The sequence below is a fragment of the Somniosus microcephalus genome, chromosome 12 (genome assembly GCF_052327205.1).
Source record: "Somniosus microcephalus isolate GS21.2 chromosome 12, FLI_Smic_1.0, whole genome shotgun sequence".
NCBI classification, from domain to species: Eukaryota; Metazoa; Chordata; class Chondrichthyes; order Squaliformes; family Somniosidae; genus Somniosus; species Somniosus microcephalus.
The window spans coordinates 86,576,722-86,591,570 of NC_140998.1; the positions used below are offsets into that span (position 1 = coordinate 86,576,722).

General features: G+C 46.8%; 1 protein-coding gene across 4 annotated transcripts in view; it reads left to right on the plus strand.

Annotated features, from left to right (window-relative positions):
* The window catches only part of kiaa0586 (KIAA0586 ortholog), a 674,053-nt gene that overhangs the window by 427,195 nt on the left and 232,009 nt on the right, over window positions 1-14,849 (plus strand). For all 4 annotated transcript variants that reach the window (XM_086003275.1, XM_086003276.1, XM_086003277.1 and 1 more), the window contains exon 19: window positions 3,329-3,445. In XM_086003275.1, coding sequence (XP_085859401.1) covers window positions 3,329-3,445 — 117 coding nt within the window. The remainder of the gene's footprint in view (window positions 1-3,328; window positions 3,446-14,849) is intronic.

The window sequence follows — 14,849 nt, forward strand, 5'->3', positions numbered from 1 at the left end:
CCTCACCGTTTTTAAGCTGTGAATAAACAAATGTTCTTTATTTCTGTACATTATTTCTTTAATTTGACCTTTTTAAGTTATCTTCCCTTCTTTACCCATTCTCCACGTCCATATGTACCGATCCTCAGTGGAGTGAGATGGTAGGCAGCCTTCTCTGAGGACTCTGTCAATGTCGAACTGTAGACAGCTACTCAGCGATGCAGACAGAGAGCCTCGGGCAACTTAATTCCTTTGCTTCCTTCTTGTGAAGGAGTGCCCAGTTTCCCTTCAGTGCTTATTCTTGGATAGCCTGACAGAGATTTGAAACTTCTTAGGCTAATAATTGTGGACAGATATTCACACCCTGCACTCTACAGCACATTGCATTAGTGTAGCAATCTACTGGCCTCCTGAGCAGCATCTGTAATGTGCTTTGTACAGAATATAACCGTTAGTATTATTAAGTTTCTTTCTATTCTAGTTAGATTTACCATTTTATTTGGTTTAGAATGCTATCACATTACTAAATACTTTTATTCATGGTATTTGCATTAAACATACTATACACTTGACAGAAAGCCACTAGGCTCATTAAACTAAGTACCTGCAACCATTAGTAAATATGCAAATTGTAATTTTTTTCTTTCTAATCCTGAATTTGTCGACATTGGTAAATGCTGACTGCATAACAAATTGACTAAAGTAAAATTAAACTGCCACATAAATGCTACAGTAACACTATTTTTCCAGTTTGATAGTGGTTCTCGTTATTTAGGAATGATTTTTAGTTAATGGCATTACACTAACAAAACACAGGTTAACTCAAGCAGATCATAGTTCAAATCCAAAAACCGTTCCAAATGAGAAAGCAAACTGTCATCTGCCCAAACACTAGTGGCACTAAAATTAACAATGGGTATGGTAGCCCAGTATAGTACTGGGCTAGTAATCCAGAGTGTTTGCGGGGAGGTAGCAGGAGAGCTTGTTTGCAGGGGGAATCCCAGAAATCCCGGGGACGTGGAGGTCCTGACGAATTTAACGGCAGGACCTCATTATCATTTCTTTTCCATTTCTCACCCGGCAGCTGGCCAGATTTGACAGGCTGGCCAGCTGCTGGGTGGGAAAGCCTGTGGTAGAAGGCACAGCCAGGAACTACAGGAAACTTTTTTATCCGGCACCGACATGGTGCCGGTTCATCAAAAACTCCGGATAACCGAGAGCTATAGTTAAAGATACGGAGAGCTGAGAGCTCCGTATAAAGCAACAAACCCTGTTGCTTAGCAACAGGTGCAGAACAATGGCCACAAGTTCCAAGCGTCTCTGTAGCTTAGCAACAGCTGCAGCCACACCCTTGCACAGCAACAGATCGAGGAAGGCAAATACAATATGATGTAAAACTTACCTGAACCTACTCCTGAATTTTGCCAGTTAACCGAGATTCCGGTTATTTAGGTGCCGGTAAATCGAGAGTTTCCTGTATTGGGAACGGTCCCTGGCAATCAGAAAAGAGCCCAACTGCTATCGGGAATGAGGAAGGGATCGCAGGTTGAAGGGGGGCGTCGGACCAGCAACCGAGTGAGGTCACAGGTTGAAGGGTGGTTCGCAGATCATGGGCAGAAGGGGGGGTTGGCAGATTGCGCCGCAGAAGGGGGGGTCGGCAGATCGTGGGGTAGAAGGCTCGGAATCGCGGGTTTGGAGGGGTATTTGCCAGTCAAAGCAACGACCTGCAGAAGGTTTACTTTGGGGGCTGCTGGCGCACTCCTGCTCCTCCTGGCTCACAAGGAGTAAGGGAAAACGCATACCTGCTTGGTCCCATCACCATTTTGCTGCCGGTTTTCCTGAGCCCTGGGAAACCCAGTCGGCCAGCGTTAAATTTAAATCAGGCTCCCAATTCCCGCCTCTCCAAGATGGGACACAAACATGGCACACAACCCACCGCCATAAAAATGGCGGCAGGCGCGTATGCGGCAGGTTCATGTCGTGATTTGGGAATTTTTATTTTATAACCCCGACCCTGTCCCGCCCATTGTGGGGGGGTTTAATAGCGACCACATTGAGCTGAAATCCACCATGGCAAGTTGTAAAACTGAACTAAATAAATCTGGTAAATAAGGGAATGGAGTTCCTACAATGTGTACAGGACTCTTTTCTAACCCAATATGTAAGAAGCCCAACAAGGGAGGATTTGCTACTGGATCTAGTAATGGGGAATGAACCAGAGCAGATAAGAGAAGTAAAAGTAGGGGAACATCTAAGCAATTGTGACCATATTATAATATGGTTTAAGATAATAATTGAGATGGACATAATCATGACAAAGTCCAGGGTAGTAGATTGGAGAAAAGTTGAGAATAGAACCTGGGAAAATCAAATGGACGAGAACATTGGCAAACAATGATGTAGTACAGCAATGGGAGACATTTAAAATGATAGTCAACAGGGTCCAGGAAAAATATTTTCTGCTTAAAAAAAACAAGATCAAACTAAAGATATAAGGGAAAAATTGAGAAAACAATTAGGAAGACAGAGGAGCTATGAAACTAAATTATCAAGGAACATAAAACAAAATAGTAAAATATTCTACAGGCACATAAATAAAAAAGGAAAGTCGGGAATAAGGCTACTAAGGGACGGACAGGATAAAATCATAGGCACCAATAGCAAAATGGCAGAAATATTAAATAATTATTTTGCTTCAGTATTTACCAGGGAGACGGATCAGGTGGACATGGCATGGACTGTTTGGGCCGAATGGCCTGTTTCTGTACTGTATGTTCTATGTAATTCTATGTAAGATTGTGGGCTAGCACATAAAAGACCATGAAAGCTGCCAGAGGGAGGTTTCCACATCGACCTCGTCTGGTCTGGTCTACTCCAGTCACACATTATGTGGTTTGCTCTCGGTGCCTTTCAGCAACTAGGGATGGGCAATAAATACTGAGTTGCCAGTGTCGCCCACATCCCAAGATCAAATAGAAAAAGTTTTGTTGTCTAAATCTGCAATAGCCAGTTAGTGGTTTTAGATCTTGTTACAATTCAATACTAACTCTGGACCTCTACAAATACACTCTAACAGGCCGTATATCTTGGGTACAAACTACAAATCAAGTTTATTAAGAAATAAAATTAGCAGAGTCAAAGTCAAATAACAAAGATAAATCACAGTTGTTTACTTAACTTAAAAAAAAAACTTTCAAAATAACAAAACCTTCAGTAATTCTTGTAACTTGGAACACACATTTTCGAGAAAAATCTTATTTGTGAAATCAGACATTCACAGACAGTCATACTCGTCATTTATCTTTCATTCTTATAACTCATAATGAAAAAGAATTTTGTTTGTCTTCAGGTACTGCCAAATGTGGATATTGATAGTCTTCCCAGTATCAGTCCGGCAGCAAGCCAGAGATCACCAAGTCCTGAGCAGCAGCAGATGATGCCCCATCCTGCACAAACTCTGATACAGGTAACTTTATTGTCAGTATGTTTAAATGTTTTCCTTTTTGATTGAAGGTATAGTCCAGGTCAACTTGTATGATGAGTAAGTCCTGTGGTTTTTCCTCTTTCCTTTTATAAATATTTCATTAGAATCCATTTTTGGATGACATTTCACTTAAGGTCACGAGCAGCAACCGATAACATTTGGACGTTGCCTCTTGGTAGGCATGCTTAGGCCAAACAGGAGGGGGTGATGTCAGACTTCATTGACACTGGATGCAAGTGGCAAAAGAGTAGCTTGAAGTTTTTAGCAACGTTTTGGTGAGCTGGCCAAATCCATGAAACCTATTGCCATGGTTAAGAGAACTCGACCAAGCTACTGAATTTCTGTTTGCCTAACATCGGCTGCACAAACACTTCCGATAGAGGGACACCCACTTATTAAAATCAAGAGAGCTTAGGTACAGTTTGGCAAGACCCAATGCTTAGGAACACCCCCCCCCCCCCACCCCAAGTGTGTTCTGTAATAATGCTGGCGTTTAACCAGTTACAATTCTGCATCTTACTAGCACAGGTAGGCCTATCCTACTCATTAGGACATTGACTTGAAGAGTTGTCTGAAATCAAGCGGGCCAAATCCCCCAGTGATAGATCTACTCCTTCAAGCCTTATTAATGAGCCAGGCTAGATGGTCAATCATTAGTAGTGTCCTGGAGACCTACTTGGCTCTGGTATTGGATGAGCATAGTCGCTAGTTGGTCATTAGACAACTGACAAGTGCAGGTTTGAGCCAAGAACTCTTCACAAGCAGCATGGTGAGCAACGAACCATAAAATACGTGAGTGTATTGTCACCATCCTCATGAACAAACACCATACCCCATTTAATCCATGTCATCATTTGGGGGGCTTTAGTAAAGAAGTGTCATGAAGCCAGTCATGATTCCTCCTCCAGGATGCTGAGTGAGTGATTTGTGTAGGTCAGAGCCCTCCTTCTCTTGTCTCTTTTTGCACCAAATCCACCTCACAGTTTGCCCCACATGTGGGCCAAAGAAGCCCTTCTGTTTAATCAATCTGAACCATGAAGCAGAACTGTTTTAAGACAGGCTTATACACCACAAAATTTAACTTCACTGGGATTTTGCTGTCTTGAAGAAAGATAAAAAAAGACCAAAGCATCTTTCATCCCTTCTTACTAGGATCCTGAAGAGCTATGTCCAACCTAAAGTTTGACCAGAACCCAGAACCCTAAGTGCCAATGTGTATCAACAGTTAAAAAAAGACTTGCATTTATATAGCGCCTTTCATGACTGCCGGACGTTTCAAAGCGCTTTACAGCCAATGAATTACTTTTGGAGTGTAGTCACTGTTGTAATGTAGGAAACACAGCAGCCAGTTTGCGCACAGCAAGCTCCCACAAACAGCAATGTGATAATGACCAGATAATCTGCTTTTGTCATGTTGATTGAGGGCTAAATATTGGCCAGGACACCGGGGATAACTCCCCTGCTCTTCTTCGAAATAATGCCATGGGATCTTTTACGTCCACTTGAGAGAGCAGACAGGGCCTCGGTTTAATGTCTCATCTGAAAGACGGCACCTCCGACAATGCAGCACTCCCTCAGCACTGCACTGGAGTGTCAGCCTAGATTTTTGTGCTCAAGTTCCTTGAGTGGGACTTGAACCCACAACCTTCTGACTTGGAGGCAAGAGTGCTACCTACTGAGCCACAGCTGACACAGTTGAAACATATACCTCTTGGGCGGGCACTGTAAAGCTGATGTCTTTCTGTCAATCTCAGCTGTCTGAGGTTAGGAGTGAAGGGAAGGTTTTTGCTGGGCAAGCAAGAAGGAAAACAATTTTTTTAATCTTTTGCCGCTTTTAGCCGTAGGCCTTGATATACCTATCAATTCATCCAATGAAAAGCGACGAGTTAAGATATTAACTATAGGTTTTTATTGGCTAAATAACAGAGCCCACCCTCGTGGGTGATCGGGTCCAACAAGGAGGAATACTAGCCAGTCGACCACCTTTATACCTGGGCAAGCAGGCGGAGCCATGGGCGGAGTCTGCTGTGGTCAGCCCAGGTATAACAGCGTGCCAAGAGGTGACCTTGTGTAGTGATACAACAGTGTAAACAGTGATAACCATAGTGTAACGATATAAACAGTGATAACCATAGTGTAACGATAGTGAACGATAAAAGTGGTTTACCACATTCACCCCTTGTTTAGATTTGAGTCCGGCGGGGTGAAGTGTACTACCAGTTCGGGTATGTCAGTCTGTCCGGAGGCCTCGTAAGTCTTTCTGATCGGCGCAGCAGCGGCGGCGGTGATGCAGTATCCGATGTTAATGCTGGTGTCTGCGTGGTCGGCGAAGGCTCGTGGGGTTCCGGCATGCTGTCTACCTGGGCTGGATTTGGGGGGGTGGTGGGGGGTAACGCTGGTGTCTCAGGGGTGCCCGAGGGTGCAAGGTCTCGTAAGGAGACTGTGTCCTCCCGCCCGTCTGGGTATGCCACATAGGCGTACTGGGGGTTGGCGTGCAGGAGGTCCACCCTCTCGACCAGGGGGTCCGTTTTATGGGCCCTCACGTGCTTTCGCAGCAAGACGGGCCCCGGAGAAGTCAGCCATGTTGGTAGCGAGGTTCCCGTAGTCGACTTCCTGGGGAAAACAAACATTCGTTCATGGGGGGTGGCGTTAATGGCCGTGCAAAGCAGTGACCGGATGGAATGCAGCGCTGTCGGGAGGACTTCCTGCCAGCAAGAGGTTGGCAGGCCCTTAGCCTTTAAGGCTAAGAGAACGGCCTTCCAGACAGTCGCGTTCTCTCTTTCCACCTGGCCGTTCCCTCGGGGGTTGTAGCTGGTGGTCCTGCTTGCAGCAATGCCTCTCGCTAGTAGGAACTGGCGAAGTTCCTCGCTCATGAAGGATGAGCCCCGGTCGCTATGTATATAGTTCGGGAACCCGAACAAGGCGAAGAGGTCGTTCAGGCATTTGATGACCGTGGTACTGGTCATGTCTGGGCAGGGGAAGGCAAAGGGGAAACGGGAGTACTCATCAATGATGTTGAGGAAGTACACATTACGGTCAGAGGACGGGAGGGGCCCCTTAAAATCGATGCTCAAGCGCTCGAAGGGGCGGGTGGCCTTGATCAGGCTTGCTCTGTCCGGCCTAAAGAAATGCGGTTTGCATTCGGCACAGGTTTGGCAGTTCCTGGTCATGGTCCTGACCTCCTCGATGGAGTAGGGCCGGTTGCGGGCCTTAATGAAATGGTAAAGTCTGGTGACCCCGGGGTGGCAGAGGTCGTTGTGGAGGGTCTGCAGTCTATCAATTTGCGCGTTGGCGCATGTACTTCGTGATAGAGCATCTGGGGGTTCGTTCAGTTTACCCGGCCGGTACAAGATATCATAATCATAGGTGGAGAGCTCGATTCTCCACCTCAAGATTTTGTCGTTCTTGATTTTGCCCCTCAGCTTGTTATTAAACATAAAAGCGACCGAACGCTGGTCGGTGAGGAGGGTAAATCGTTTGCCTGCCAGGTAATGCCTCCAGCGTCTTACTGCCTCCACGATCGCCTGGGCCTCCTTCTCGACCGAAGAGTGTCGGATCTCAGGGCCCTGGAGGGTCCTTGAGAAGAAGGCCACAGGTCTCCCCGCCTGGTTAAGGGTTGCTGCTAGGGCGAAGTCGGATGCATCGCTCTCCACTTGGAAAGGGATGGACTCATCCACCGCGTGCATTGTGGCCTTAGCAATGTCTCCCTTAATGAGGGAGAAGGCTGCGCACGCTTCTGCCGTCAGGGGGAAGGAGGTTGACTTCATGAGGGGTCTGGCTTTGTCCGCATAATTCGGCACCCATTGGGCATAGTAGGCGAAGAGCCCCAGGGTTCTCTTCAGCGCCTTTGGACAGTGGGGGAGGGGAAGCTCCATGAGGGGGCGCATTCTTTCGGGGTCGGGGCCGATGACTCCGTTCTCTACTACGCAGCCGAGGATGGCGAGACGCGAGGTGTTAAACACGCATTTCTCCTTATTGTAAGTGAGGTTCAGCCGTTCGGCCGTACGGAGGAATTTCTCCAGATTAACATCGTGGTCCTGCCGGTCGCGGCCGCAGATGGTGACGTTATCTAGATAAGGGAACGTGGCCTGCAGCCCGTTCTGGTCAACCATCCGGTCCATCTCCCTTTGGAAGACCGAAACCCCGTTGGTGACGCCGAAGGGAACCCTAAGGAAGTGGTAGAGGCGGCCATTCGCCTCGAAGGCGGTATACTGGCGGTCCTCTGGGCGGATAGGGAGTTGGTGATAGGCCGACTTAAGGTCGATGGTGGAGAATACCCGGTACTGTGCAATCTGATTGACCATATCAGATATGCGGGGAAGGGGGTATGCGTCCAGCTGGGTGTACCAGTTTATGGTTTGGCTGTAGTCGATGACCAGGCGGTTTTTATTGCCGGTCTTAACGACTACGACCTGGGCACGCCAGGGGCTGTTGCTCCTCTCGATGATGCCCTCCTTCAGGAGACGCTGCACCTCAGAGCTAATAAAAGCTCTGTCCCCGGCGCTGTACCACCTGCTCTTGGTGGCGACGGGTTTGCAGTCGCGGGTGAGGTTAGCGAACAGGGAGGGGGGCGGGACCTTGAGGGTGGATAGGCCGCAGGTGGTACACGGTGGGCGGTTTAAAGGCTGCTGGTTGTCGACTGTGAGTGGAGGGAGGGGTCCACCGTATGCCAAAGTGACACTTTGAAGGTGGGATTGGAAGTCCAGCCCTAGTAGGACGGCAGCGCAGAGCTGGGGCAGGACGAGGAGTTTAAAATTTTTATACTCCGTGCCCCTAACCGACAGGGTCACAGCACAGTAGCCGCTGATGTCTGTAGAATGGGACCTCGACGCCATCGAGATCCGGTTGCGCGTTGGCCGGACAGTGAGGGAGTAGTGGCTCACCGTGTCTGGATGGATGAAACTCTCCGTGCTTCCGCTGTCGAACAGGCAGGTCGTGGCGTGGCCGTTTACTTTGATGTCCATCATGGACTTGGACAGGTGATGCGGGCGAGCTTGGTCCAGTGTGACGGAGGCTAGTGTATGGCTGAGCGAGCTGCTGTAGTCTGCGGGTGAGGCGGTGGTCGGGTCTGGAGACAAGGTGGCGGTCGAGTGTGGTGGGCAAAATGGCGGCGTCCACGACGTTGAATAAAATGGCGGAGAAGATGGCCGCCCCCAGAATTCACATGAGGCATTGCTGGCGTCGGTGGCCTTGATCAAAGATGGCCACCCCACGACTCACACGAGGGGATACTGGCATCTGTGGCCTTGATGAAAGATGGCCGCCCCCACAACTCGCATGAGGCAGTGCTGGCGTCTGTGGCTCTCCCCCTGCAGGCCTTCGCGAAGTGGCCTTTCTTGTGGCAATCGGAGCAAGTCGCGTTTCTTGCAGGGCAGCGCATCCTCGGGTGTTTCGCCTGGCCACAGAAGAAGCAGCCGGCGGCCCGATCGCGGGGCTCCGATGTCGCAGCCGGTACCGGGGGTGGCGGTCCCGATCGGTTCTGGGACGCCGACGCTGAGGTCGGTCCCAGAGGCGGCGGTGCGAGGGGTATTGCGGCCGGGGTCGGGCTGGAGTCCCGGGGTCGGGCTGGAGTCCCAGGGTCGCGCAGCACAGTACCTGGAGTACGCCTCGAGGTCCCGATGGGCCACTTCCAGAGAGCGAGCGAGGGCTGCAGTTGTATTCAGGTCGAGGTCCTTTGATTCGAGCAGTCTTTGCCGTGAGTAGTCGGACCGAAGGCCTTTCACGAAGGCATCGCGGATATTCCCTTCAGTATTTTCTGCAGCCGTTACAGCTTTAAAGTCACAGTCCCTGCCGAGTGTTTGTAGCGCCCGTAAAAATTCATCTACAGACTCTCCTGGCTGTTGCGAGCGGGATCTTAGGAGATGCCTGGCATACATAGAGTTTACCGGGCTCCGGTACTGCTCTTTCAGCAGGTTGAGGGCGTCCTCGTATGTAGTAAGGTCCTGGATGAATGCAAATACTTTAGGGCTCACCTGGGCGGTCAGAACTCTTAGTTTGGATCCCGGAGGCATGCCGGATTCTCCCAGGTAGGATTCGAAACAGCTCAGCCAGTGTTTGAAGTCGAGGGCTGAGTTCGCTGCCTGTGGGTTTAGATCCAGGTACGGCGGTCGGAGGGCTCGCAGCCAGGCCGGCTGCTGTGGCTGTTGTAGCTGGCCGTTTGGCTGGTTGTTTGGCTGCTCCGATCCACTCATTTCAAAATTTAGCCAATAAAATTGATATACCTATCAATTCACCCAATGAAAAGCGACGAGTTAAGATATTAACTATAGGTTTTTATTGGCTAAATAACAGAGCCCACCCTCGTGGGTGATCGGGTCCAACAAGGAGGAATACTAGCCAGTCGACCACCTTTATACCTGGGCAAGCAGGCGGAGCCATGGGCGGAGTCTGCTGTGGTCAGCCCAGGTATAACAGCGTGCCAAGAGGTGACCTTGTGTAGTGATACAACAGTGTAAACAGTGATAACCATAGTGTAACGATATAAACAGTGATAACCATAGTGTAACGATAGTGAACGATAAAAGTGGTTTACCACAGGTCTGATCTGTATTGGTATGTCACAGAGGATTTATTTCCATATGCTTACTATTTGAGAGGGGGTTTGGCTTAAACTGTAGTTGGGAACTGTACTACCCTATTTGCTATAGATAACCCATACACAATCCCCTGAGACCAGTCATTGCCTCAGTAAAGGAAGTCTAGGGGGTCAGTTTTAACCCAACCCGCCTTTCAGGAAGGGGTTATTAAGATGGAGCATTTAGCCTTACCGCCCGCTTCCCACTGGAATCCTGTTGGCCACCATTTTAACTGCTCACTGCAGTTAGATGTCCAAAAGCAGTCAGTAGCCTCATGAATTAGTGCAAGTTGGTGTCCTATTACTTCACTGAGATCCCGATTGCATTTTAACCCAGGCCTGAGCACGGAAGCTGCCGCAGCTTTCTCGTCAGGTGAAAGGAGACCCTTTAAGGTCAGTGAAGAGCTTTCCTTTGTCGGGCCAGGAGGAGCAGGAGTATTCCTCCAGGCCCCACAAGAAAGTTTACGGCCTCCCCTGCCCCAGACTCCCTCCGCCCCTTCCCTCACACGAACCCTTCCGGAAACCTCTTCCTGCGACATACCTGCTTGCGGTCAAGCCTTTCTTTGATGCCAGCTGGCGGCCTCTAGCCGCCGAACTTCTTCTTCTCAGCCAGCAGCCGCTCTCCGCCTATTGCAGCGTGCAGCTGACTGGCAGCATGCAGATGAGGCCCGGGAGTTAAAATACTCCGGGTCTCAAACTTAGGCCTGCAAATGCAATTTGGACTCGCCCTATCCCTGCACGCCTGAACCCTGCTGGGGTTTAAAATCAACCCCTTAGGTGAGATCACAATCAGACTGTATGCAGTAATGTGTCTCTTTCATAAAAGCTTCTCCAGTGCTCTGCTTCCACGGTGGTGTGGAATTTGTAACGTTTGCCTGGTGCTCATGATTTGGGTGTTTGAATGTATAGTATTTATAGTGCATGCTAGATACAGTGTAGACTTAGTACTCCAATATGACAATCTGATTTACTGTTTGCACTGAATCTGCAAGTTTATGCTGCCTATGGTGTCCTAACTAACTAAAATACCAGTTAACCGATGCTTCATCTAGAGGGAATGAAAGATGATTATACATATAATCACCATGGCTTTTCATCTGATTCTTGCCTTTTATGTACGCCCTTATTTTACTGGGTATTGGCTTCATTTAAAATATTTCTGCAAACATAGACTTTGATAAAGGAGGCAGAGAAACAGAATGCTTCAGGCAAATACTTCAAGGTTTTTTTTTTAGTGATGCCATGCATCCAAAACCTTTTGAAAACATGTTTAAAGGTAGTTGTGTCTGGAGGGGGGGAAATGTATTAAAGCATACTGCTCCCTTTCTCTGTATACCTGCTTGCTACTTTTAATGATGTGTGAATGTGTGCCTTTCCATGTCTATTTTCACTGATGCCTTGCTATTGAAAGCTGCCGGGTTGCTGGTCGTTTTAACTGCTCTAATATAATTTGGGCTAAAGAAGGTCATTCTTATTTGTGTATATTTTCTATGTTGGACTAATATATAATTTTAAACCATAGTAGTACAATTGAACTCTTATACAGGTAATTAAACTTGTTTACCGTGGCAATTTCAATGCATCAGAGGCTAGCTAAATGTGAGGTATGAGAACCACTATGCCTGAATCAAATAGAGGACACAGCATTCCATTGAACTTTGAAGAGCAAAGAGAACTTGTTACTCAAGACAACTAAAACAAATCCCAAGATAGCCTTCAATTTAAAAAAAAAAAAAGTTCCTAATTAGTTACTGAGATAAAGCAATTTGAACAAATAGCAAAAAAACTGCAGATGTCGGAAATCTTAAACAAAAACTGAAAATGCTGGAAACACTCAGCAGGTCAGTCAGTTTCTGTGGAGAGAACAGACAAGGTAACATTTCAACTATAACCCTTCATCAGAACTCAAAGACTTTACAGAATAAGCAACAGAACAAAGGGAAGGGAAATATAAACACATACACACCTGTGAAATGGTTAAACAGACAACAGGAGATGATTAAATGGCTGAAGTTGTAGCAGTTCGTGTAGATCGCCACTAAATAAGAGAGTTTGACTTCGACGAACTATAAATAAGTTGTTTATTTACAGGAACAGGCTAATTACAGCAGGTAAGATAGCAGGTAAGATGGCTGACTGTAGGAGCACCGTGGTGTAGGTCTTGTCCCAGCGGGGACTCCACGAGGACTGAGTTCGCAGTCCTGTGGGGAGCGTGATGACGTCATCGCTTTTGTGTTGTGACGTCATCACGGTGTTCGCGTTTCCCGCGTTTAGGGCATCACGTGATGCGCGTTGTTGCGTCGCTTGCCGTTGAGGCCGAGGTCGCGAGGCCGGGCTGTGCCAGTGTTTGCCGCGGGAGCGGAAGATCGCGTCGCTCCCGTCGGCTGGCCGGGCTGTGCCGGCAGCCGTCCTGGAAGGCCGAGTCAGGCCGGCAGCCTCCGCACGCACGTCACGTCGTACGTGACGTGACGTCAGCGCGCTAGGGCGCGTCTTAAAGGGGCAATGGCCCCAACAGGTAAGTTAAAAGGGCAACGACCTCAAAAGGTAAGTTAAACATACAGTAAGGTAAGTTAAAGGGAATTATGTAAGGTACAACCGGTGGTACCGCCACAAAGTAATATTAACATGAAACAGTAAGAGGTGTACTGAGAGACATATCTTTAATTTCTCTCATTGTGCCTCCTATTGTCTCATGCTATAATTACTTGAACCATTAAACATCTTGTTTTCTATTTAACCACTTTACAGGTCATCCTATTTCCTTGTTGTGTGTGTCTGTGTTTCCCTCCCCCTTCCCCTCATTCTGTTCCTTTTTTAAAAGCTGCTCATCTGTATTTCTTCCAATTCTGATGATGGGTCTACACCTGAAATGCTAACTTATCTGTTCTCTCCACAGATACTGACTGACTTGCTGAGCATTTCCAACCTTTTCTGTTTTTGTTTTAAAGCAGTTTGAAGTTAACCAGGGAGTGTGGCCCTATTTATTTATTTACTTCTAGACAGGTCAGTCAATCACTTGGGTGTGACGAGAGCTGGAGTCAGTGGCACTCATCATACCTGCAGGTCAGGATTCCAAAGAGAAACTGATTGCAGACATCATCAAAAGATTACTAACCTGAGCATGGCTATTTCCTGTAACCGAACTAGAATGGATACTTCTGCGAAGTGCAATTAGGCGATTCAGGCAGTGCACCCTTCATAATGTTCAGTGCTTTATGACTGCAGACACTGGTTTCTACACATCTGTGAGATGCATCCGACTGATTCTTAGCAGCTAAAGAATACACATTACTGTTTACAATATGGGTAAAAGGTTCATTGTATAACAGGAGCTTTATTTGATTCATTTAAACATAAGAATAGGGAACCTTGTGAAGTTTTCAATATAAGCAAAGTTTCAATGTCTTAGTTCACTATACATGGATTCTGCTACAACCTTATGTGTGTATCGGTGGTTATGTTTTTTTCCTCTCCTGAAAGCTCTGACTTGTACTAACGTGCAGAGGCACCCTACAGTACTTCATCCAACTGGTTATTTTTCACGTGTGAGCTTAGATAGTAAGTGTTGGCAGGTAATTCAACCATCAGGCCCATCAAATCCAAGCCCAGTCTGGTACTCGCCTAGCACCCTACATACACATTTTCCAGCAGAAATCACTGGCTAGTGATTAGGAGTGGGAACCTTGTTCCTACTCCCGCCATAGCTCAGAGCCATAAAATCCAATTCGTAGAATCATATGAAGGAGGCCATTTAGCCCATTGTGTCTGTGCCGTAAGTTATCGAACCCCTATTGCTATCCTGCTGGATCTTAGCTAAAAGAGCACTTGGGATCACAAGGTCCATTGGAATCTTTGTTATCAAAAAGGAAAGCATATTTATTTTTCTCAGTTAAGGTTACTGAGCAACCCCATGAGGAATCAAAAGGGGAAATGTATCTTAGAGCACTGAATAAAGATATGTTAGCTGTGAGCTGTAAGAGAAGAAAGATTAGTCATATCAGAAAAGCAACACCCAAATGAAATCTGCCTAGCATTTCAGCCACATGAGATGAGCCATATGGGGCCATTCCCCACTATCTCATGACATCTTGTGTTGTACGATTCCTACTGGAATGCTGGTTCAGCGTCCTCCTTTCCTGTCAATACTTCCTGGCCACTAGACAGAAATATCATGGAACACATGAAAAAGGAAAGCATATTTGAAAGCTATAGTTTCTTTTTCTTGGTTGGGATTGCTAGTTATGGTATGTGAAGGGTAAACAGAGCACTTACCAACTGAGTGATTGGGTGAGATTAGTGGGAATGTAAATGATACAAAAATGTAATTTTAGATTTTGGAAATTTATGCAATATTAACTCAATTTACAAGAGTTAACAGTTTGAGTGTTGAGATCGTTTTGTTCCAAATGTAAACAGATAGTCAGTTACGTAATATTTATTTTCCTTACATACTGTTAAAGTGTTTATGAACACAAAGAACGTCTGTTATAATCTTAGCCTCAGCATGTGTTTCTGATACTGTACAGAGATTTTATCATAATCTTCAAACGAATAACTTTTTTGTGGTCAAGCTAGATATTAATTTGTTAGAAATTCATTAAACTAATGAGAACTAAAAAGCAGAGCAAATCAGCCATTTTTCAAACTTAGGAGAAAACTGAGCCAGAGTTAAGAAGAGGGTGACCTTATATTTTGAATTCTCTGCAACTCTTTTTTGCTGTTTTAGTGGATTTCAGTTTTTTACAAGGCAGTGTTGGACCAGATGTTTGGCTGTGTGCCATATTGACTATGTCTGGGTGTATATAGCCCTTT